Source organism: Sarcophilus harrisii, chromosome 1 (assembly GCF_902635505.1).
Source record: "Sarcophilus harrisii chromosome 1, mSarHar1.11, whole genome shotgun sequence".
Classification (NCBI taxonomy): Eukaryota; Metazoa; Chordata; class Mammalia; order Dasyuromorphia; family Dasyuridae; genus Sarcophilus; species Sarcophilus harrisii.
Window position 1 is genome coordinate 227,884,899 of NC_045426.1, and position 25,601 is coordinate 227,910,499.

General features: G+C 34.6%; 1 protein-coding gene across 5 annotated transcripts in view; it reads right to left on the reverse strand.

Annotated features, from left to right (window-relative positions):
* AOPEP (aminopeptidase O (putative)) overlaps positions 1-25,601 on the reverse strand; it is a 490,524-nt gene that overhangs the window by 202,820 nt on the left and 262,103 nt on the right. For all 5 annotated transcript variants that reach the window (XR_004229430.1, XR_004229431.1, XM_031937724.1 and 2 more), the window contains exons 8-9: positions 12,035-12,137; positions 10,942-11,049 (exon numbers count right to left, since the gene is read on the reverse strand). Coding sequence is in view for 3 of the 5 variants with exons in the window: in XM_031937724.1 (XP_031793584.1) it covers positions 10,942-11,049; positions 12,035-12,137 (211 nt within the window). In the remaining 2 variants the exon portion in view is untranslated. The remainder of the gene's footprint in view (positions 1-10,941; positions 11,050-12,034; positions 12,138-25,601) is intronic.

Consider the following 25,601-nt stretch of genomic DNA (forward strand, 5'->3'; position numbering starts at 1 on the left):
TTTGATTAATAATTGATTAATACTAAATAAGTGTAACCAGAGCTCAGACTGATTGTCCCTCTGATGGAGTAAGGGTTTGACCACTCAAGAATCCTGGGAGTTGACATTTACATAGCCCTGGAAGAAATTATAGTTATATCAGTCTTTGAGCAAGGGTCAGTATTCTCAGCAAGAGCTTTCAAATCACTCTGTAACACAGCAAAGGAAGTTGGAGCAATGAGTCAGAAGACAGCTGGAGTCAGTGAGTCTGCAATAGAGGTGCTTTGAGAAAACCATTTGGTTTGGAGACTGATTGTGGGTGTTGATGCAGCTGAGGCTTCTTCTGCTTGCCATTCTGTCAGTTGGAGGAATCATCCAAAGGAGTGTGGCTGAATTTTTTCTTCCTGAAAAGCTGCTACAATTAGTGAAATGTTTCAACTCTCTCTTTCCTCTATGTTTTTGGTATAATCTCTGAATATAATTGGCAGGAATTTTACTCTAGGTTACTTAATTTTGTCATAACTTTTGATTGGATTGGTTCCTTTGAAAGTGCTCTCTATGTACATAAAAATCCATGAACAATCGTGACAGATGTGTATTGCATGACTGCATATATTTATTCCTTGCAGAGTAAGTGAAAATCATAGAAGCCAGTTGCTAGCTGGAAAATACACAGAAATATAAATAGGATAGAGATCAAATCAGAATTCAAATGTTAGGAATTTTCTTAACTGGATTTCTGAGAACTCTGATTTTAATAACTTTTTGTCTTAAACTCTTTAGTATAACAAAGAGTGATTCTCATTGATCAGGAATCTATTTACCTGTATCAGGTAACCACGTTAAGATTCTTTAAAAATGGGCACCTTAGTTAAAATCCCAGGCTCTAATGTGAAGAGGAGGAGATTGGACAAAGGAGATGACAAAAAAAAAAAAAAAGATTACACCTCCAAATGTCCTTTGGGAGAAGACAGACATGGCTGGGAAGGATTTAGTTCCTCCCCTTCTTTCTATTGTGGTTCTAAGAAACTGTAGCATGTGCAGCAGCTGCACCCTGGTAAACTGTCTTGCCAGACAGGCTAAACCAGGGTAAGGATAATCTACAATCCTCAAAAATCCTTCAATGAGTTGGGGAGGGAAGGGGTGATTACCTGAGGCATGTCAAGACTTACCCTGGCAAAATGAGTGGATAAGAACAATTTGTTCCAATAGCCAAGAAGGCAGCTGAAACAGTCGGTGGAGTGTTTAGGGCTTAGTCAACATCAAAGATACCAAGGTTATCTCTGCTCCCTGGGCCATTGCCACTGTCCTGTCACTGAACTTCAAAGACTCTAGAAGAGAGGCTGATGATTCCTCTGCCTCATTTAAACCCAGTTCACGAGCAAGTCAAGACATTACCCATCGTTCACTATCTTACTCCAACATTACACTTTATTTATTTATTTAAAAAATGAAGGACAAACAATACTATGAGAAAGAGTAAAACAATGAATAACCAACCAGCTTTTTTCCATAATATCACCAATTTATAAAAGTGATAATCAATACCAAATAAAAAAAGAAGATAACGATGAGAACATATGAGACATATTACCTGTGACAACTGATTTTTACCACTTTTCCAAAGGAGGCTTTCATGACTAATATGTTGTAACCTACCCATTTTCAAAATAGGACTTTCCATTGTCCTTTGGGTGACCAGCAACTTAACTTTTTCAGATATTGTAGCATTCGTGCTCTGCAACCATCTTCAAAAAATGTTGGTGTTAGGAAGGTAGGCCATTGTGTCAGGGAAAAGTTTAGGGTCTTTAAAACACTGTGAAGCTTTCCAAAGGCAATTTAGCTGACTATCCTCTTTGTATCTCACTTCTGGAGTGTATCTGCAGTATGTGACCAAGATGGACATACTGGCAAACTAACTGCATAAACTGCCCATTCAAAAACATGTCAAATTCTGAACAGGTATTGTTTATCCATTTGGTTTTCCCTATGTGATATTCAGGCTGAATTCTTTTGAGTGATGATGGATTCCTTTTAGAAGACTCTGCAGTGTTCTGGGACTTAAATGCAATTCACATGATGGAATCCGAAAAATGGAGACCTTACTAGGGAATCCCTTTTCTCTTTGGATTCTATCTTAAAATCTCTCTTGACAACAGTAAGTCTCTTTGAATTGCACATCTACCTGATTTATTTAAAATATGAAACAAGTTTCTTTCCATGGTTACAGTCTTTCAAGAATTCTTGTATGAATTTGACATATGAATAGGTAATTCTTGGCTAAAAGACAACTTTTTAAGGCACCATTTTACACTTTGAATCAAGTACCATTTTTTAGTCAGCAAACTAGTAGAGTGGAGTATTGTATTCACTATGTTTCAGTTTTGTGACTATAAAGATATGGTCTGATACTTACATGAATTGATCCTAAGTGAAATGAGTAGAACCAAGATAACAATGCACAAAGCAACAAGATTATATGATGATCAATTGTGATGGACATTTTGAGGTCATATTACTTATAATCTTTCACCCTCTTCCTTTTATTTTCCTGAGACAACTGGGGTTAAGTGACTTGCCTAGGGTCACACAGCTAGTGCTCTAACCACTGCACCACCTAGCTGCCCCTATCCTCTTACTTCTTAAGATTTTATGAACAAGGTGTTGATGGTTGTTATAAGCAACTTAATTTCTAGTTTTCCCCCCTTCTTATGGCAATCAATCTACTTCCCTGGAAAATGGTTATAGTCTAGTTTTAATCTAGGTCTATGGCAATTTTTTTTTTAATCCACCTACTTTCTTTTTTGCATCAATAGCTTTAAAAAATTTTTAAAGTTAAAAAATTTAAGTATAGAAAGGAATTCATACACCAGTCAAGAAAAACTACTTTTCATTTCCCACTACCCTAGTATTTACATGCTAGGACTAGATTGTAATCATTTAGTAATCTTAAGTAATTTAGTAAAGTTATTAAGTATCCAATAAAGAGCAAGTGCATGGGGATTTATTTGAATCCACTAAAGAAAGTATCCATATAGTTCTGTGGACTTCAAGTTTTAGGTAGGACATTTTATTAACAATTATCCTATTCTGGTGGAGAGATACAATAAGAAAATCATTAGAAATAGAAGAGTGGTGATGGAAAAGATGAGAACTGAGAAAAAGTCTCCTGGTTTTCCTAGGAAAAGATTAAGAAAATTGATTGACAAGGTTTTTAGTAGGGGATGATAATTTACAATATTATAGCTGTTGCCAGATTATGTGAACGGATGGGGTAGTAGAGAACAGTAAGGAATGAAAGGTGTCCAAGTTGAAGAAAATTCGAAGGACTAGATTTGAGTAGCACTATCCAATAGTTTAATCATATTACCTAATGAGAATTTAATAAGTAGAGAAAGTGAATAATTCACTTTTTATAATATTTTCATGTTTACTCTACCCCTAGAAATTTGATGAAGAAGCCAAATTATATCCCTTGTACAAGGAATCAGAAGTTCAGAAAGGTGGGACAGATTGATGATGGCAACAAACTAGTTCAAGAAAGGATAGCATGCAACTTATTTATCTTTAGAGATCATCTAGCATCTGGTTAAGGACCTTACAACAACAGTAGGAGCTCTGTAAAATTGGAGAATGTTTAGATTGGAAAGTATTTTAGCTACTATTCAGCTCAATTCTATAAATTTATAGATGAGATTTTCCAAAAGGGAAAGCGGCTTATTTAAAATCATATGCCCAGTAAGAGGATACAAACCTAGTCTTCTAACTTCAAATCTAGTTCTCATGCTATTACATCATTTTGCTTCTCAAATATTTATTGAATTACTGAATTTCAGAGTTGGAAGAGATATCAGTACTACTTCATACTTCTCAGATTGATTAAAATGACAGGAAAAGATAATGATTAATATTAGAGAGGATGTGGGAAAACTGGGACACTAAAACATTGTTGGTAAAGTTGTGAGCAGATCCAATCATTCTGGAGAGCAATTTGGAACTATGCCCAAAGTGCTATAAAACTGTGCATACCTTTTGATACAGCAGTGTCTCTACTGAGTCTATATCTCAATAAGATCATAAAAAAGGGAAAGGACTCATATGTGCAAAAATGTTTGTGGCAACCCTTTTTGTAGTGGCAAGGAAATGGAAATTGAGTAGATGCCCATCAGTTGGGGAATGGCTGAATTAAGTTATAGTATATGAATGTGATGGAATATTATAGTTCTGTAGAAATGATGAATAGGTTGATTTCAGGAAAGCCTGAAGTTACATGAACTGAGGCTAAGTGAAGGAAGAAGAACGAAGAGAACATTGTACACAGTAACAATAAGATTGTTATTCAATCTACTGTGATGAACTTGGCTCTTTTCAACAATAAGGTGATTCAAGATAATTCTAATAGACTTGGGACGGAAAATGCCATCTACATCCAGAGAAAGAATTCACTCCCTAGAGAATGAAGACTTTGCTTAAAAAACAAAGAGGCATTCCATTTTCTCCTGCTTGAGGTAGTCCCTCAAGAAAAAGAAAGTCAATCTTTTTTATCACAGATTCTTCCAATGATGTCATATGGCTATAGAACATTGACTACCTAGGTCTTCAAAGAATTAAAGGCACAGGTCATCTAAATGGCAATGAAAAAATGTGAGGGGCCTAAATCAGATGAAGAATATTAACAATGAATGGAGAACTATGTAAGTTCTATACAGTGAAGTAAAAGATATTATCAAGTATATGTAAAGCTAGAAAAAAAGGAGGTTGTCTGATGATTTAGTAAGAGTGAAAAATAACTACTGGATATGAAGGCAGGAAACATGCATTTATTAAGCATTTGCTGGGGACATTATATATATGCATATATATATATATATATATGTTTGTGTGTGTGTGTGTGTATATATATATATATATGTAAAGAGACAGACAGACAGAGAAGACAAAGAGACAGAGACAGGAAGACAGACAGACAGACAGAGAGACAGACAGAGAGACAGAAACAGAGAGATATCCTATTCTCAGGCATACTTTGTAGTGGGGTAAGATAATACATACAAGGACAAAAAAGCAGGATTGAAGTGGGGATAGAAAAAGTTATCATACAGGAAAATGGTAAAGCTGTCTGGAGAGATGTTCCAGGTTGAGAAGCCAGCTGAATAATGGCAGCAAACTCTAGGAGAGTCAGAAGCATAGCAAGGAAGAGAATAATAGCCCTTTTGTTCCTATTTTTATTTTGGGGAGATTGGGGGAGGAGGAATTGGGGTTAAGTGACTTGCCCAAAGTCATACCTAGGAAATGTTAAGTGTCTGAAGCCAGAATTGAACTCAGGTCTTCCTTCCTCCAGGACTGATGATCTATCTGCTACACCATCTAGCTACCCTAACCTGTTTGTCTTTGACAAGTATCAAGAAAAGACTTTCAATATTTCAGATGGAGGATATGGACAAGAACCATATAGGATTATAAGGACTGAATGAGGTGAGATATACATTTTTGAATGTATTCATTATAGTGAAATCAGTGATAATCAAAGCACTGAAGCATGGTTTCAACTCAATGAATTACATAACCTCTGAAGATATTTTGGATCCTGATTGTCATCCAACCTGTTAGTTACTTCTCCTTTATCTTTGTATCATCTGCAAATCTGATAAATATGCCAGGTAAACTTTTAACCAGGTCATTTAAAAAAAAATATTAAACCTCAGAGGACCAAGTAATTCAACTAGAATCTTTTTTCAAGTAGTAATTCAACTATGAACCTCCTAAATTGATATAAACTCATTAATCATCCCACTTGGTGATTCAATTTTGAACCTATTTAACTATACTGTCATCTAATCAACATCTCCATGCTGTCTACAAAAGTAACACAAGAGACTCTATTTATGTTTTGCTAAAACATATGCAAACTGTATCTACAATAACCTTCTGACCTAACATTCCAATAATCCTGTCAAAAAGAAAATGATGGATGCCTAAAATAATCTGTTCCTGGTAAAAACCCTAAGGGTTCTCCTACTATCTCTTCACTTGGCCTGGGTATCACTTTGGTATTAGCCATTTTGGTTCATCCTTTTTAGTCCAAATAGCATTCTTCTTAACAAAGAAAGCAGAGGGAAATAAGTAAATAAATGATTTTTTTTTAAAGCACAGAGCTCTATCTTCTCTACCTTATTTGTTATCATCGTCCCAGCTATTAGAGTTGTGCTACTGTCCCTTCTCTGGTCTTCATCTTTTTTCCAATATTGCTTTTTTAAAAAGCTTATTTTAGCTGCCATTCTTTTTGCCTTTAATCTTTCCCAGCATTAGGATCTTTTCCAATGATTCTGGTTTTCTCATCATGTGGGCAAAATATTTAGATTTCAGCTGCAGTATTTGTCCATCTTGCTGTCCAAAGAATTCTCAAAAGTTCTCATATTCCTCTTCATTTTTGTTGTTTAGTCATTTTTCAGACAAGTCTGATTCTCTATGATGTCTTTGGGGTTTTTTTGGCAAAGATACTGGAGTGTTTTGCTATTTCCTTTTTCAGCTCATTTTACAGATGAGGGAACTGAGGCAAACAGGGTTATGTGATTTGCCCAAGGTCATACACCTAATAAGTGCCATATTTGAACTTAAGAAAATAAGTCAGAAAGGCTCAGCACTTTATCCTTTGAGCTACCTAGCTGCCTTTACTAGGATAAACTCATGGCAGGCTCCATGAATGCACAGGCAAGTATTATCTAAACTTTGTACTTCTCGTAGAGTTGAGCACAATTAATTTTATAAATATTTTGTTTAATATGTTGAATTCTGCCTTTTCATACACACACACACACACACACACACACACACGCTTGGAAAAAAAATATAGAGATGAATAATAATAATAATAATAGCAGACCATACTTATTTAGTTTAGTACTGTTAAGGCTTATGAAGATACTTCTATTTGTTATATTCATAGTAAAATTACACATACATACAGTACAATTATATTTTATTCACATCTGAAGGTTAGCATTACTAGATTTATATTTGAGTATGAATAACAAAAAAAAAGGATAATAGATAATTGTTAGTCATTTCCACCTTGAATTCATGTGTCCACTATTAGTCAATAACCACTTTTTGCATAGTCTCATGATATGTGTAGCTGTGTTTTACCTTATAGTCTGTAAGGTGACTTTGCTCATTCCTCTTTTGAGAATTGCACACTCAGGAAGTCAGTCTACTTCTGTCTCTGCTACATTTCTGCTACGTACTTTATTCATAATTGATCTATTGATTGTTTGCTGGGCAACATTTTGCTTTTATGGAGTGCCAGTTGTTAATAGAAGGATGATTCAGAGAATTCCAAATGGCATAAATTACATTATATCAAGGGGGAGTGTTACATTATTCAGGGGAAAAAAAGCTCCAGCTCATTGGATATAAAATGTCATCCATTAAAACACAATTTGACAATGGAAAGACTTAGTAAACCCCTTTAATCTGTATTCAAAAGACTGAGAGGGAAAAATTGGAAAGAATAGATTTTAGATTATCTGATTTTTAGCTTCCTACCCTTTTCATCCTTACCCCTCTAAAAAGAATCTCAATAGTACATCTAATAGATGTGGGATCAGCAGTAATTAAACATAATTTCTTGTTGTTAGACTAAAAACTCATAATTGCAAACATAAACAACTCGATAGTCAAAGTATAAGTAAGTATAATGGTATTTCTCAAGCTATTCAAGGTAATTCTTTATAATACACATCACCACCCAAAACCACCTCTACTCTATCTACCATTTAGCAGAATTACTTGATTCAGGAAGTTGTATTGTGTCATAAAACAGGTTTGGAATTCTTAGGACACTGGAAGATTTTAGGTAGACTCAGAGACCTGCTCTATACTGTTTGTTATCCCAAAGATTGTAACCTAGAACAGAACCAATTTTAAAGATGCAAAGAAATTCTGGGCTCACAATTGAGGAATTCTTAGAAATTCTGAATTATTCCAGCTGAGTTCTATGTCATCTATACAGAAAATCTAAATTTAAAGATGGTATTTCTTATGGTTTCCTCCTTAATATCATTATTATATTTGCTGATGATGGTAGTAGTAACAGTAGGAGCAGCATTAGCAGTACTAGTAGTAATACATAATTGATATTTATAGAATCCTTCAAGGTTTTAAAAGTATTTAACAAATTCTTCTCATTTGAGCATCACAATAATTACATGAAGTTCTGTAGATACCATAGGCATATTAACTTTAGTATTCTTAGATCCACTTTGTTCTCTATCCTTTGGGTTTAATCCTCCCTAACCCAGGAATTCCAAATTCTAGAACTTTATTAGATTTCAATATGTTGACTAAGGGTTTTGCTGTCTTGTATAGTTGAGTGGTGAAATAGAAGTGCATGGCCTATTATAGTCAATGTTTCTCTTCAAAATGTCTTATATTTGTCTCTCTTTCTTTTATTCCCCTGGCCATATCCCTAGGCCAGGGTCTTATATAGGTATAGCTACAATATCCTCCTGACTGGGTTTCCTAATTGTCCCTACTCCAATCCATCTGTCATTTAGGTGAATGACTAAAGTCTGCTAAACTAAAGTTTATTTAAGTTCCTTAAATAGTGATCTTCACATTTCACATGCCTAATCAGAGAATTCTAATGGCTCTCTCTCCCTTACTACATCAAGTCTTAACTTCTCTGTCTGGCTCTAAGATCCACAATAATCTAGTCTCATGCTATCTGTTCAGCAAGAATTTATTTTTAAATTATTATTTTTATTATGAATTTAATAATCATCAACAAACACTGAAAATACAAAAAGCAGGAAAGAAATTTTTATAAGAAACTTTGCTCTTTTGTTATATATGCACACACACACACACACACACACACACACAGACATATATATGACACACACACTGTAAGCTTAATCAGGAAATAAAAGAACTGTATTTATGTCCTCTTCTGCATTTCTTTTTTTATCTGTGCATTTTGAAAAATATTTTGTTTATGGTCTTTTATTTTTTAAACATCTAGTTTTAATCTTATAACCTAACTTTTCAACCCTTTCTGAGTCAAAAACCTCCCTTTTCACCAATATGTATACTTAAACAGAACAAATCAATATACTAGCCATATTTGAGAGTGATCTATTGTTTCTTATAATTCTTCATCCCACTTCATCTCTACTGAGACACATAGTAATTTGTTAATAGATTAAGCTTCAGAAGTACTAAAGTAAAACTGCAAGTAAAAAATGATGGCAAACAGTATTCTGATTTGTTTTTCAGAAATTCCCTTTCCTCATGAGAAAGGAGTAAGTACCCCTTCTCTTGGGGAAAGTAGGATGATAGCAAATTATTTAAATATTAATTGATTATATTATATTATTAATGCAATTTGTATTGTATTAATATAATTAATACAAGGACCCAATAATCTTTTTTCAATCCTTAACCTTGACCTCTGTGCAACACTGGACACAATACTTCACCCTTTATCCCATCCCGTCTCTGGGTTTTTGTGACCCTGCTCCCTCTTGGTTCCCCTACTACCTTGCTGTCTTATCATCCATATCATGCCCTCTAAATGTGATTGTACCCCAAGGCTCTGCCTCCAGTCTTTTATTTCTTTCTCTACAGTCACTCTCTTGGTGACTTCATCAGGTTCCATGATTCCACTATCACTTCTATGCAGATGACTCAAAAATCAAACTCTAGTCTCTTTTCTTGAATTCACATTACCTACTTCATATTGGACATCTTTGAGATTTCTCCCAAACTCATCATGTCTCAAACCTACTGCTTTTCCAGTTTCCCCTGTTTATTTCAAGAGTACCACTATCCTCCAGTCACCAAATCACCCTCAATTCCTGGTTCTTTTTTACTTCATATATTGAATTAGTCACCAAACTTGTAAACTCTTATCTCCAAAATACTTTTTACTCTTCTCCCCTTTTCTACAAACACAATGCTACCACCCTAACTCAGGCCATCTCTTCTTTGGATTATTACAAAAACCTTCTAATTGATCTTTCTACCTCAAGTCTTTCTCCTCTCCAATTTACTCTCTACCATGTTGCCAAATAATATTCCTAAATCCCGGTTGAACACTTTTCTAGTCAAAAAATTGCAGAGGCTCCCTATTACCTGTAGGATCGAATGCATCTTCCTTTATTGAGGCGGGCTTTAATTCTTTTTGTCTGGTTTGACTAGCTAAGTCATTATGCAAAAGGTAGAAGGTATAATCTTTGCTTTTTGTCACTTACAGGATGGAATCTTTCAACATTCCCTCATGGTACTTTCTCTATTGTGCCTACAGGTTAGTCTGTTCTATCACCTATAATAGGAATGAAAGTCATTTACAACCTGTCTTCAATATACCTTTCTTTTAATTACTACTTCTATATTTCCACTTCTTCACATATTCTACTTTCCAGCCAAAAAGGCATTTTTGTTACTTCCCATGTATAACACTCCAGCTGTCATCTCTGAGCTTTTACAAAGTAGACTGTCCACCATGTCTGTAAAGCACTTCTTCCTTACTTTTAGCTTTTAGAATCCCTAGTTTCCTTCAAAGTTTATTGTATGCTGAGCATAAGATCTCCTACATGAATCCTTTCCAGATCCCTTTACCTGTTAGCACTTCATCCTGAGAATTAACCTTTATTTTTGTATGTATATATGTATGTTGTCTTCCCTGATATTTGAGGGCAACAATTGTTGACTTTTTGTCTTTACAGTTGCCTAGAATCATGTCTGTTACATAGTGGGTACTTTTTTAATATGTACTTATTAAAGAATCTTCTAATACTGTGACAAAATTATTGAGGCATAAATTTTGTTCTATTTTCCAAGCTGAATTTATTCCTTTAAATTATTGAGATTTTAAGCATTTCAAAAATCATATTTTTAAAAATTATTTTTCATATTTTGGAAGTAGAGAGGAAAAAGCAATTATGAGTTATAACAGCTTACCTGAGAAAGAATCAATTGGCCATGGAATTTGTGTACAAATTTTCTTAAAAATGAGAAAAACGTTTCTTCTCCAAGCCTACTGGCTAGAAACCGCAGAAGAAAATAGCCCTATGAGAAATAAGTATAAAAATAAAAAAGATGCTGATGGTTATCACATCAAAAAGATATTTATATAGTGGGATCCAAGCTATCTGCCAATGAATTATAATTGTTTTGGTTTATCTATGGCAAATCTTTAGACATGGGGCCTATGCTAATCATAAGAGCTTATATTTGCAAGGCCCTTTTTGATTACAAAGTTCTTTACACACTCATTTACTCCTCATAACAAAATGGCATGCAGTGAAAATATTATTATTCCCATTTTACACATAAAAAAATGAGTCTCAGAGCTCATGTTCACAAAGCTATTCAGTGACAAAGCTAGTACTAGAATCCAGGTGTTCTGATTCCAAAATTAATCCACTATTAACTCACATCTGAAACTGGAGGTATCACCAGTATGGTACATACCAGTATGTAAACTCGGGCAAGACTTTAGGTTGTGGCTGCTATATGTCTTGCTTATTTATTAATATTACAAGCTGCCTTTTTCTTTTTGTTTACGCAGCCTCATAGTTCAGTCTGCTTTTGGAGAAAAGGATATTTAAGAGCCTTTCTTCATATAGTAGTTTAGTTAACCTAAAAGCTCTTGTTAAATCCAACAGTTATTCCTATCTCCAGACTGCTGCTTTATAGTAGCCTGAAGGGGATGTTGGTCAAACTTGATATAAATAAGAAGCAAGAAGAAATACAGTAAAGGGCTAAAAAAAAAAAAACTAAAAAAAAAACTGGATAATTTTCCAGGGCTTTTTTTTTTTTTTTGAGTCAGGTCTTCATAAGATAGTTTCATCGTAGATTAAGAATTGTTTCAAAGCCTATGTAATAACAGATCCATCTTTACAATAATGTAATTACAAAATATTCCAAATCCAAACAGAAGTGATTTTTTTGAATTATCAAATAATGATTTCTTTTATCATGATATAATCTAAAGTTGGCAATATTGATAAAATACAATAATTTTAGTATTATGAAACTTGAACATCCTTACCTTCAAATAATGGACTTGCATGAAGATCTTTTCTGGATTAAGTCCATATTTGACAACTGAAGCTCCTGATTCACTCACTTGTCCCGTTTCATCTCTATTGGGCCTAAAATTGAAAGGGGGGAAGCACTTTATTATTTTTCCTGAACAAACAGGGTCTTATTTCTTGAAAACCTTGCTCACTAAGGTCTTCATCTGTTTGTCATAATAATTTTTGACATTTTAAAATACATTGATCAAGAAAAGATTCATATTTCAGTTGCAACCTCTGCCTATTTCTTTGACATAATTATCAAGGTTTAAGCTAGAGAAGATCTCCCAGAATCTCAGGTTCTGCTTCTTTTGATTTTAGAACTATATCATTTTGATGCCTCTACAAACTCTGATTCTGGTGTCTCACTCATCATACAGAGGTAACCCTGAGTTGTCAAACATGTAACTTACAGCATATTGTAAGCCTAGGCAATCCCCATAATAACAGAAAGGCTTCAACTAAGATTCTGGCAGAAAACTTCCTTCTACGATCAACCTCATCAAGCAAGGAAAGGATTAGTCAGTACACAGACTATTTGATTCTGAATTCTTCATCTATGATATTCAATGAAATTAAAAAAAAAAAAAAAAGCAAGATGGTCTTCAGTCCTGTGTAGCCCCTTTTGATACTTCAATGAAGAGGGCAGTGTGTCAGGAAAGCAATAAAAATATTTTAAGTGAGAAGGGAAGTAATGTAATGTAAAATAAGTCATGTAATCTAACTTCCATTTTTCACAAATGAAGGAATTGAAGAGAGGTTAAGTGATTTGACTAAATAAAGACATTTAATAAACTGGACTCTAAATCCAATGTTTATTCTACTCTACCACAACAGAGGGTATTAAGGATTGAACTGTGTTTGTTTGTTTTTTAATGGGTTAGAAATTTTGATGTCTCTGCCCTCTAAATGTCCTCCTTGTCCAATGACCAGTGAAAAAGAGATATGCTGCTAGAGGAAGCAGATTGTATCAATCTTCACCATTGTACTATGCATAACATTTTAAGAAAGCAGGAAATGTAACTAAATGGAAGAATGGCCAATAGGATCTTCAAGGACAGGAAAATGAAGAATTTGCCATCCATTTTATAGAGAGCCCAAAAGTGGTAAAAAAAAAAAAAAAAAAAAAAAAAAGATCATTTTTATGAGACATGCGGTCATCTCATACTGCATTTCACATATTTTCTAAGGTAGAAGTATCTTACACCTTGCCTGCAAATACTCTTGAATGCAGCTAGAACTAGATTAAGATATAATTACAAAATATTTAACAAAATAAATAAAAATACAGCATAAAGTTCACATGTATGATTTTTTAAAATCAATTATGTAGCCTGCAGGGATCTTTATATATAGTTAAGTGGCTAGTTTCTATTTGATTTTGATACAAATATTCTAAAGAACCACCATTGAAAGAATTGCAGCATATATATACTAGTATCCATTGAAGAGGATGAAAACAGAGAAATTTTATAAAAAAATTGGTAAGATCCTCCAAATTAAATGAATATATGTACTGATGTTTACTGTCTTGAATGCTAAGAGAGGAGTAAGTAAAGGAAATAAAATGGAAAACATGGCTCAGTAATGAGATTTTGAGAAAGACCAGATTACAGATTACAAATGCTCACAGAAGCTAATATGCCTATCTATCATGAATATTTTCTGAAAGAAAAGAATTGGTAGGCACTAAAAATAATGAACCGAAAATGAAATTGATTGTACTTTATGACAGAAAATGAATTATTGCTTATGGAGGAATTAGCTGTCTCTACAATCAGATCACTGACTTTTTAAAACAAAGATTAAAGTCAGTACAAAGCTAGGAGAATAAAATGAGAAAAAATAAGACATACTATTAAAATAAGTCAGTTCTAATCTATTCAAATTAGTTTTTGATAACAAAAAAATGGGTAATGAACTGAATAAAGGGCAGACTCTATATAATTCATAAATTTAACCACTGAAAATCATAGTTTATACATAAATTTTCATAACAAGGTAAGCAAAAGAATTTTAAAAGTACCTTAGTCAGAAAGTCCAAAAATTACTTACTATTAGGAAAAAGATGGCAGTCAAAGGCAATACCAGTTTAGAAAGTAAACTCTCTTGAAAAACTCTAAGCTGGATAAAATTAGTCCCTGTCAATGTCATTTCTGTTGAGTTCAATTACTTGTTCAGGTAACTCAAGGTTAAGTCATTTTAATTATATACATATCATTTTCTCATTATTATTTCTTCTTGATTTTTTTCTTTTTTTAAAATAATTTTGATTGTGGTGCTGATGAAGGTCTAACTGATTCGGGGATAATTCAAATAACAATTCTTTTCTTTCAAAATAACCTAGTTTGTCATTCTTGGCATTATTTGGTACTTACCTACACATACCAATGTTCTTTTCTAAAAACTGTATATGGCATAGAAACATAAAGTTTTTGTATAATGTACAAGCCTTTGAACTTCCCTATTACTTCTTCCTAAAATGTGCTTTCCCATATATTTCTCCCATTCTTACCTTTTCCTAGCTTTGCATTGAAATCATCAAGCACTAATATGTTGAATTAACTTGGAGAATCTTACCAAATTTTTCATAGAGTTTCTCTACCATTAATGCTCAGCAACGAATATTAGCACAGAAGCTACAGTTATTTTCAAGGGGAAATGCATATGTTTACAATTAGTACTACATTAAATGATGAACAAGTATCCCATGATATAATCTTTTTATTGCATTTGAAGATATGATAAAACCCAATTCTCTGCTCTTTTGTTTGTCTAAGTTCTACGATTTATTCTTCTATTTAGCTACAACTTTTTTCTTTTTCCTGTTTTCTTTATGTTAATAATTTTTATGTCAAGGTTGATAGGATTCAGCTTCTCAATGAGAACTGTCAAAAGCAACACTGGGTTAGAATATAAATTCATTTGTAAAATCTTATGAAGAAAGATGATAGATAATTATGAGCAATGTTGTCTCATAAAGCAGAGAGAAGCACACAATAAAGTTAGTTCATTTTAAAAAATTAAATTATGTATTTTGAATTAGCAAAAAAATCTATCTTCTCTCCTCTATTCCACCCAAACAAAAATGAAATTAAAAATAAAGTCTCCACTACAAACATATAGTCAAGCAAAATAAATCTCCTCATTGGCCACGTTTCTTCCTTCACCTACCCCCACATACACAAATGTCTCATTTTGCATTTTGAGACTTTCACTTCTCTCTCAGGATATGGATAGCATATTTCATATCAAGGTGTTTATGTTATGATATTGTTGTCATAAAAATTGGTATGGATCTGCTCACTTTTTTCTGTATCAATTAACACAAGTTTTCTAAGATTTCTCGAAAACATCCCCTTAGTTATTTCTTATAGCACAATAATATTCCATAATATTATATAATTCCATAATGTTATATAACATAACTTGTTCTCCAACTGATAGGAACCCCTTCAGATTCCAATTCTTTTCCACCTCAAAAAATAATTTTTTAAATAGGATGTCCTTAGGATTTGTTTTCCTTAGAACTAAAACCTCCCTTAATCTACTATGCCTATAATTTTCCTTTCCCTTTTCTCTTCTTTGCTTTCTATTATCTGCTGAGTAGGATATATTTCTGTACCTAACTCTGTATATTCTTTCTTCCTTAAATCAGTTCAGGTAAGAGTGAGATTCAAGTCAGCCATTTCTCCCCTCACTTTTTCCTCGTTGCTTTTATAAACTTTGACTTCCTCATCTGAATTACATTAGAAGATGAAATGATTTTCTCTAACTTTTTTTTTCTGGCCATCAAAGCCAGATATCTCATTGTTCAGATGAGGAAACTGAGGCATAAAAACGTCAAATGCTTCAATGAGGAAATGTCTGAGGAAGGATTTGAACTTAGATATTTTGGATCCATGTCTAGCCCTTAATATACCATACAATCTAACCCTATAAAATTATCTCTTACCGAATAAATCTGCTATCATAAATATCAAGTGAAATATCAAAATAAGGAGATGAATTTTACCAAAAATGTCTAACATAATACTATTATGAAGGAAATCCAGCACATAGTCCAAAATTAAGAGAAATTTTCTGTGGATATTGACCATTAGAGACCTCTCTGTTTGCAGATGACATTGTTCTGGTTGCATCAAGATCTGGAAGCCTGGAGAGACTTCTGGAAGAGCTCCTATAACTACTAAAAAGAGTTTAAACTAACCATTCATACACAGGGGGAGGGGGGAAATCTATGAAGAATACCTATTGTTCGGATTATGACATACAATTCAATGGACCAAAATAGTTCCTTTAGATTAATCTTTGTCTGTCTGTCTGTCTCTCTCTCAATAATTCAAATTGTTATTTGAATTATCCCCGAATCAGTTAGACCTTCATCAGCACCACAATCAAAGAGAGAGAGAGAGAGAGAGAACATGCATATGTGGATAATGAGTTGAGCCCAGAATTAAATATGAGAAAAAAAGAACTGAATTGCCCTTAGGAAATTGAAAAGCTCCTTTCGTGAACTCAAAACTTCTAGAAACAAAGGCCTCACCATTTTAATATTAATTTTTCATCAATGTTGTTACATAGCTATGAGTCATGGAACATTACAGTCTCTAAGGAATGAAAAATTAGTTTCACACATAGGACAATAGAAAAATGCGGGGTGAATGTGAGTAGGCTGCGAAATAAAACAAATTAGGAATCCTGAAGAAGAGATGGAGTAAAGGATGTTAACAGTGCATGGTGACAATGACAATGAACTACCCATGTGGCAAGGGTGAAGAATAAGTGGTATCCAAGTAAGGCCAAGGGCTGACAGTCATTTTTGTGAAACCAGTAAGAAAGATCTCTAATATTTTGGAAAAAGCCCTGAAATGAATTTATGAGAGGATGTGGACATGAGTGAAACAATGTTGTAACCAAGGTGTTGAGTTCCTACTCTTTGAACTTCTTCAAGGAGAGGCTGGATTACCACTTATCAATAGTTTATAGTGAGGATTCATATTTTTGTGTGTAGATTGGACTAGGTGACTACTGAGGTCCCTCCTAATTCTCAAATACTGTGATATATTTCTGTTGCATCTTACTGATTCATTTTATTAATTCTTTGTATTTTTTAATCTTGTGCCAGTTGAATCTAACCTAGCACAGTGCCTGGCACATGGCAAGTACTTAAATACTTGTTGAAAATCATTCCCCAAGTGATAAATGGTCAGGGGATATGAACAATTTTCAGATGAAGAAATCAACCTTATTTAAAGTCACATAAAAAGATGCTTTAAATCACTGTTGATTTAGAGAAATGCAAATTAAGATAACTCTGAAGTATTACTTTTCAGATGATAAATGTTGGATGAGATATGGGAAAACTGGGATACTAATGCTTTATTGGTGGAGTTGTGAAATGACCCAGTCATTCTGGAGGGCAATTTGAAATTATGCCCACAGGGCTATAAAACTGTGTATACGCTTTGATCAGGCAGAGACATTACTAGGTCTGTATCTCAGAGATCATAAAAGAAGGAAAAGGACCCACCTGTGCAAGAATGTTTGTAGCAAGGTATAGGAAATTGAATGGATGCCTATCAGTTGGGAAATGACTGAATAAGTTATAGCACATGAATATAATAGAATATTATTGTTCTATAAAAAATCATGGGGGAGGGCAGTTAGATAGAGCACCAGACCTAAAGTCAGGAGGACCTGAGTTCAAATTTGACCTCAGACATTTAACACTTCCTAGCTGTGTAACCCTGGGCCGGTCTCTTAGCTTCTTTCTTCTTTGCCAATTTTTTTTTTTTTTAATGAGAAATATTATTGTAAGACCTCTAATAGGGTGAGGTGGGGAGATGATGCCTCTCGATTCACTTTACCTCTCTCCTCTGATCTAAAACCCCCACCAAGAGCTCCACCAGCCAGCAGCAACTTGCTCCACATCCACACTCACTCGTGTGCTGATTCCTTTCAGCCCAGGGCTATCTCTTATGCACAGCTGGGGCTGTTTGGTTCCTAATCAGCCAAGGTTCCCTCAGCCTTTCTGGACTCACCCCCCGACTTTACTTGCAGTCTGGAAAGTGAAAGTTTCTGGGGTTCTTGCTGAGGCTCCAGCCAAACCCAGCCAGTTCCAAGGGTCCCTACTCGGAGTTTCTGTGGAGCTAACCCGGAGATGTTTGCACTCCACACTGGTTAATCCTGGCCTGAGGTCTTAATTCAATTTTCTTGGGTTGTACCAAAAGGACTCCTATTTTGCCCCAAGCCTTTGTGTTTCATCAGTCTGTATTCGTCCTGAGGCACAAATTGTTCTGTTTGTGGGGGAAATCTGAAGAGCTTGAAATTTACAAAATTACTTTGCTATCTTTCCAGAATCTTTCCCTTCCAGCCCTTTATTTTAATCTCATTTTTTATTGTTTCTCTTATAAGCAATAAGTTGTGAAATTCAGATTTTCAATCCTCTGTTTTATGGGTAAACTCATCCCACTCACATTCAAAATTATAATTACTCATTATGAATTTCCCTCCATCTTATTTTTCCTGACTATCTTTCTCACCCTAGCTCTTCTCATGTGTCTAATTGACTTCTATCCTTGACCCTGCCCTCCTATTCCTTAGATTAAGGGAGTCCTTCTCTTATTCTCCCTCCCATCCTTCTAATTCTTAATTTACATATCCTTCTGAAAGTTCCTCCCTTATGCAACCTCCTCATCCTCTTATTTCTTTCTAAATCTAGAAGATTTAGATATACCTTTTTAGATGTATACGTTATTCCCTCTTTAACCCGTTTTCTATGAGAATAAAGTTCTAGAACTACCAGCCCTCCACCCCCACCCCCTTCTTTTTCCTGTATCAGTTCTTCCTTTCTCACCTCATTTGTATGAGATAACCTCTCCATGCCCAATTTTATTTTTTAGAATCACTGGCACCATCCTCAGCTAAACCAAAGCCTTTCTTTCAAGTTACTCAAGTAATGATGACAGCCATAAGAATACTGATAACATTTTCACATATAAAAAAGTTAACAACTTGATCTTATAATTGGTTTTTAATGTCTCCCTTATATTTCTCCTGGATCTTACATGTCAAATTTTCCATTAAGGTCTAGGTTTTTTGTCACAAATATCTGAAAGTTTTTCAATTTGTTAAATCCTCTTTTGTTCAGGATTATACTTAATGTTGCTGGATTAGTTATCCTTCTCACAACCCCAGATCTTTTGCTCTTTAAAATATAGTATTCCAAGATCTACCATCTTTCGATTGTAGCTCCATGCTACTTAAATTGTTTTTTCCTAAAATAATGATGAATGTTGGAGGGGATGCAGGAAAACTGGGACATTGATGCATTGTTGGTGGAGTTGTGAACAAATCCAACCATTCTGGAGAGCAATCTGGAATTATGCCCCAAACGTTATTGTGCATACTCTTTGACCCAGCAATGCTACTACTGGGCTTATACCTCAAACAGATACTAAAGAAGGGAAAGGGACCTGTATGAGCCAGAATGTTTGTGGCAGCCCTCCAGAAACTGGAAACTGAGTGGATGCCCATCAATGGAGAATGGTTGGGTAAATTGTGGTATATGAATGTTATAGATTATCATTGTTCTGTAAGAAATGACCAGCAGGATGAATACAGAGAGGCCTGGAGAAACTTACATGAACTGATGCTAAGTGAAATGAGCAGAACCAGGAGATCATTATACATGGCAACAATAATACTATATGAGGATCAATTCTGATGAAAATGTCTATCTCCGGCAATAAGAGAAACCAATTCAATTCCGTTTGATCAGTGATGAACAGAACTAGCTACACCCAGTGAAAGAACACTGGGAAATGAGTGTGGACCACAACATAGCATTTACACTCCTTCTGTTGTTGTTTGCTTGTATTTTTGTTTTTCTTCCCAGGTTATTTTTACCTTTCTAAATCTGATTTTTCTTGTGCAACAAGAGAACTGTATAAATATGTACACATATATTGTATTTAAGATATACTTTAATATTCAACATGTATGAGACTGCCCGCCATCTAGGGGAGGGTGTGGAGGGAAGTAAGGGAAAAATTGGAACAGAAGTGCTTGCAAGGGTCAATGTTGAAAAATTACCCATGCACATATTTTGTATATAAAAAGCTATAGTAATAATAAAGCTTTAAAACCAAAAATAAATAAATAAATAAATCATGCTAATGAAGGTTAAAAAAAATAGAAAAGAAAAAAGTTTTTTAAAAAACTAAAAAAATTCCAATCATATTATACCAAGTTTTTTTTATTTTTAATCATAACTTTCAGGTAGTACAACAATTTTTATGTTATCTCTCTTCCATCTATTCTCCAGATCAGTTTTTTCCCTAATGAGATGTTTTACATTCTCTTCTAATTTTTGATTTTTTGGATTTCTTTTAAAATTATTATTTCTTGGTGCCTTATAATTTCATTAGCTTCCCCTTGCCCAATTATAGTTTTTAAGGAGTTATTTTTTTCCTTAAGCTTTTTGCTCTCTTTTTCCAATTGGCTGACTTTCTATTCATAATTTTCTTGAATTGCTCTTGGTTCCCTCCCCCCCCCCCCAACTATTCTTCAATCTCTTTTATTTGATTTTTGAAGTTTCTTTTTAAGCTCTTCCAATGATTCTTTTTTGGACTTGTTATCATTTGATGTTTCTGTATAATAAAAGGAATGACTTTTTTAGCTTTATTATCTTCCTCTGAATGTGGAATTCTTCTCTAACCCCATAGTAGTTGTCTACAGTTAGAGTCTTTGTCTTTTGCTTACTTATTTTTATTTTATCTTATTTTATTTTAGCATCTTATTTTTAGAATAGGATTCTAGTCTTATGGTGTGGGGACTGCTACTTCAGATCTTTCTTACTATTTTTATTTTCTGAGCTCTGTTGAGGGCCCAATTCAGGTATTCCTCTTCAATCCTAAACCCTGGCTAAGGCCTCCAGTCACACTGACATACAAACACTCTTGCCCAGTATGGTCCTTCTGTGTCTGCAAACTTCAGCTCTCCTCTATCCTGGAACCAAAACCAAGGAGTCAGATCTTCTGCAAATGTTTACAGCCAGCAAGGTCCCCCCACCCTTCTGCTACTACACTTAGTAATCAACTACTCTCATTCCCATCAACACAGGGGGAGGGCCTTTCAATTTTCCCCTTCCAGAATTTGAGACACAGTCTAGGTGGTGAAATTTCCTGAGACTAAGGGCCCAAAGCTAGTTGTTTATTGATTCAGCAGAGGAGTCAGTCAGGAGGAAGAGCATTTCAATCAGATGAAATCTCTATTCTAGAGATTCAGCTCTTCTTTGTTATCTCTAGGTATCTTAAGAGAACAATTACTTTACCCTAATTTTTGTTTGTTTTTGCTGCTCTGTATTCACTTGGATGACTCTTTCTCCTATATAAGGTTTGTCTTATACAGAAAATGTATAGAGCTTGCACTTTTCTAACTCATACGACCACCTTCCCAGAATTCTCTCATAATTAAATCTTTCTTAAGGCACACATGTGCCCTGGCAATTCATATGAAGCCAAATAAAATCACAATATTTAGACCCATGAAATGTTAGAGTTGGAAGGAACTCTTCCCGAGACCTTTTCTGACCTACGTAGTTTATATTTATATTGCATATATTTTGTATTTATTAATCTATACACATGTTGCCCCCAGTAGAATGTAAGCTCCTTTGAGTATAGGAACTATTTTCATGTTTGTCTTTGAATTATATCCTCCTCCCATTCAGAAAGTGCATGATACATAATAATTGATTTTTAAAATTGAATCAAATTTAATTAAACCTTAGATATCCTCTGGTCTTCATTTTCACAGATAAATTTAGGCTCAAGTTGTGAAATGATTTGTCCATGATTATTTAAGACTGAAAGATAAGATTCAAACCCAATGAATGGCCTTTCTATTACATCATACCAAAGAGGCAGAGGAGTTTCTAGATGTTTCTATACAGAACTTTACATGATAGAGTGAACTTCTGACAACTCACTAATAGGTACCTATTAATAAACTATAGCTTCCAACTATGCTATCTTTTCTATTTGAAAACTACTTGTCTATTTCCCAGACATATTTTTGTTGGATATGCCAGGAAAGTTTTCCTTTCCTTATTCTTTAACTCTTAAATGTATAGTATGTTTTGTTTTTGCTACCTTTGGAATGTCAGTAGTGATGGATATAGACAGTTTTATCAACACATTTATCTTCTACCCATTTAACTAACCCATATTTATTAAGAATTTTGGTGAGCTCACACCTCTCAGATTGGCTAAGATGAGAGTAAAAGATAATTGTAAATGTTAGAGGGGATATGGGAAAACTGGGACACTAACACATTGTTGGTGGAATTGTGAACTGAACCAACCATTTTGGAGAGCAATTTTGGAACTATGCCCAAAGAATTATAAAACTGTGCATACTCTTTGATCCAGCAGTGTCTCTATTGAGTCTATATTCCAAAGAGATAATAAAACAGGGGAAAAGACCCACATGTGCAAAAATGTTTGTAGCATCTCTTTTTGTAAGTGGCAAGGAACTGGAAATTGGGTAAATGCCCATCAGTTGGAGAATGGCTGAATAAGTTATGGTATATGAATGTAATGGAATATCATTGTTTTATAAGAAATGATGAGCAGGTTGATTTCTGAAAAGCTGGAGAGACTGATGCTGAGTGATGTGAACAAAACCAAGAGAACACTGTGCATTGTAACAACGAGATTATGTGACAATCAACTGTGATGGACTTGGATCTTTTCAGCAATATGATGATTCAAGGCAATTCCAATAGACTTGTGATGGAAAATGCCATCTACATCCAGAGGGAGAATGAGGAGACTGAGTGTGGATTTAATAAGGTCCTGAGTAACATTGTTGACAGAGAAAGCTCCCTGAAGAAAGCAGGGAAGAGCATTAATGGGGACGAGTTCAATCTTATAGTCCCATCCTCTATGGAAGTCTTGGATAGCTCCACCTTGATAGGTCCAATCAAAAATTCAAGTTATGTCAAACCCCTGAGGTAAAATTTCCTTTATAAATCTGTCCATGGTTTGTGTCATCTTTGCTGAATCCCTTTTGGGTTATAGACCACCATGGTACTCTGCCTCATGGTGCCTTTCCCCTCATTTCTTCTCCATGCCATATGGTAGCTCTGCTCTCATTACCCCACTTTGCCTTATGGTGTCTTTCTCATTCTTACAGCTAAAACTAACTCTTTTAGAATGCTATGAATTTAGCCTGCCAGCTAAGAGCATATTCCAACCTCAAGGGAGTATGCTCTTTCTCCAGGTTTATTGTGAATTCCATTAGGGAACTTGTCTTTTCCATTGTTAATTGTTTAAACCCCTTTCATGACAAATATGGAAATATGTTTAAAAAGATTGCACAAATTTAACCTATACCAGATTGCTTGCTGTCTTGGGGAGAAGGGTAGGTAAAAAAGGAAAGGAGAAATATTTGGAACACAAAGTTTTACAAAAGTAAATGTTTAAGACTATCTTTATGAGTATTTGGGGAAAAAATACTATTGATAAAAAAATGAAAAAAAAATTTGGTGAGGTTAAAGATTTGGTTGGTGGTCAGGCATTGAGAAAAATAGATGTGACCTGAAATTTGGTCCTATTGACCCTGCTTACTAACCAAACAGATGAAGTAGCCACTAATAATGTCTCAATACAATCTTCTACAATATTACTTAAAGAAAGGCAAAGCAGAGATGTTTAGAGTGGGATAAAAAATCTGGGGAAACTTCTAAACTCCATTGTATTTGATTATATGGTTTCATTTTTCCCACCTGAGCTCTGACTTACCAATCTTACATGACCATACTTGTCAGAATAAAAATCCCCTTTCATCTTCATTTTATACTGTTAAAAAATGTCAACTTTATCCCCTCCTCTTTAGGATGTCACATGGCTGAGTTTTGAAGGTTTTTTGTTGTTATTGTTGTTATTGCTATTTGTTTTTTTAATTTAAGTAATGATAGTATGTTTAGCTGACAGAAGAAAGGCCCACCACACACATTCTTGAGAGTAGGAAGGGTTCTAAGAAGCAACATGAATTTAAATCAGGTTTCTTAGTCACACCAAGGGAAAGAGTGTTGTCTTTTAAGTTTAACCATGCCCTGGAGTCTTCTATGTAGAACCCAAGGTAGGGAGTAATCAGGAAGATGATGTAAATCCTTTCCCCCCCCCAAGGCAATATTCCATGCCTGGAATCACCAAAGCAGCTGTCATTTTTTCCCTGAATGGGAAGTTTCCTTCTAGAACATATCACTCTTTTTACTGTGTTCTGCCACCCTTTACAAATTAAAAAAAGACAAAAAAAAAACAAACAAACTATATTGATGTTTATGGAATCCAGGATATATTTTATGCTCTTGGGAGGCAGTTTTTAAAGTTGGTTTGGAGCTGCAAAAGTAGTCTCTTTAAAGGCACAATTAAATATCAAAGGGATTAATTTTTTCACAGATTAGGGAATTCAGATCCTGAATACTGAAACCATAAACCTCCCTTTTTATATTGATAGGGTGAATAAGATTCTAGCAAAAAGATCCTAGGTTCTTGGTAACTAAGTGATCCATATGGAGGGGCATGAACAGAATAAGTGAGGCCTGAATGTCTATATACAATCAAGAGGCCACTTTACTCCCTGAGGCAAGTAGGGAGAGACATTGACAGTATTATCTTGTCCAAAAAAGTATTATGACCCCACAGTCAATGAGAAGACCAAATTGTAGATGTCAACCCCTGAAGTTAATTTTTTCCTGTAAAAGAACCTATTGGTACCTAACTTCTTTGTTAACCCCTTTTAGGAATTTAGTCATTTACTAAGCATCACAATGACTAATTCATTAGAAATTTAGACTACCTACTGACATCCTTCACTGTCTTCTTCCCCCTTGTTAATGGGGGTATTGCTGGGGAAATTAACCTGAGTCTTCTCTTTGTTGATCAGTATATCTCCTGCCAATAACTTTCACTGCCAATAGCTTAATCAAAGTTTAGCCTCTTGATTTGGAGATACTCTAAGCCTAAAAATTCTTTTGGGATACCTCATGACATGAGTCAGAATCCCAATATATTTTTGGAGCTAAACCCCAACTCCCCATCAATATCACTGTTAATAATTGGTGAATCAACAACCTGAAACAGAGCACTGACCAGGTACAAGGCTTGGGGGAGTATGAAAGGAAAGTCTCTGGAAAGTTTTTTGCTTGCTGTTACCTACCATGAAAGAGCTATTAAGTAAATAAAGGAAATTGGGGAAATATACTTCCATGGTCACATTCTCATCAACTCTACTGCTGCATCTGTCATGTTTAAGCATTTGAGGAAAGGTCAAAGAACAGGGAGCTAGGTAAAACTCTTCTGAAAAAACTTTACAGAAAAAAAGGAGAATGAGAGAGCTTTAAAGGAAGAAAGAGAAACATGGTTTGACAGGTAGAAAGGAGAGAGCATGGCATTTCAGGAAGAAGTAATAGCCCCAAGCAATGATTCATAAGTAAGGAAGGTCAAGTATGAGTGAAGAACAAGTCAT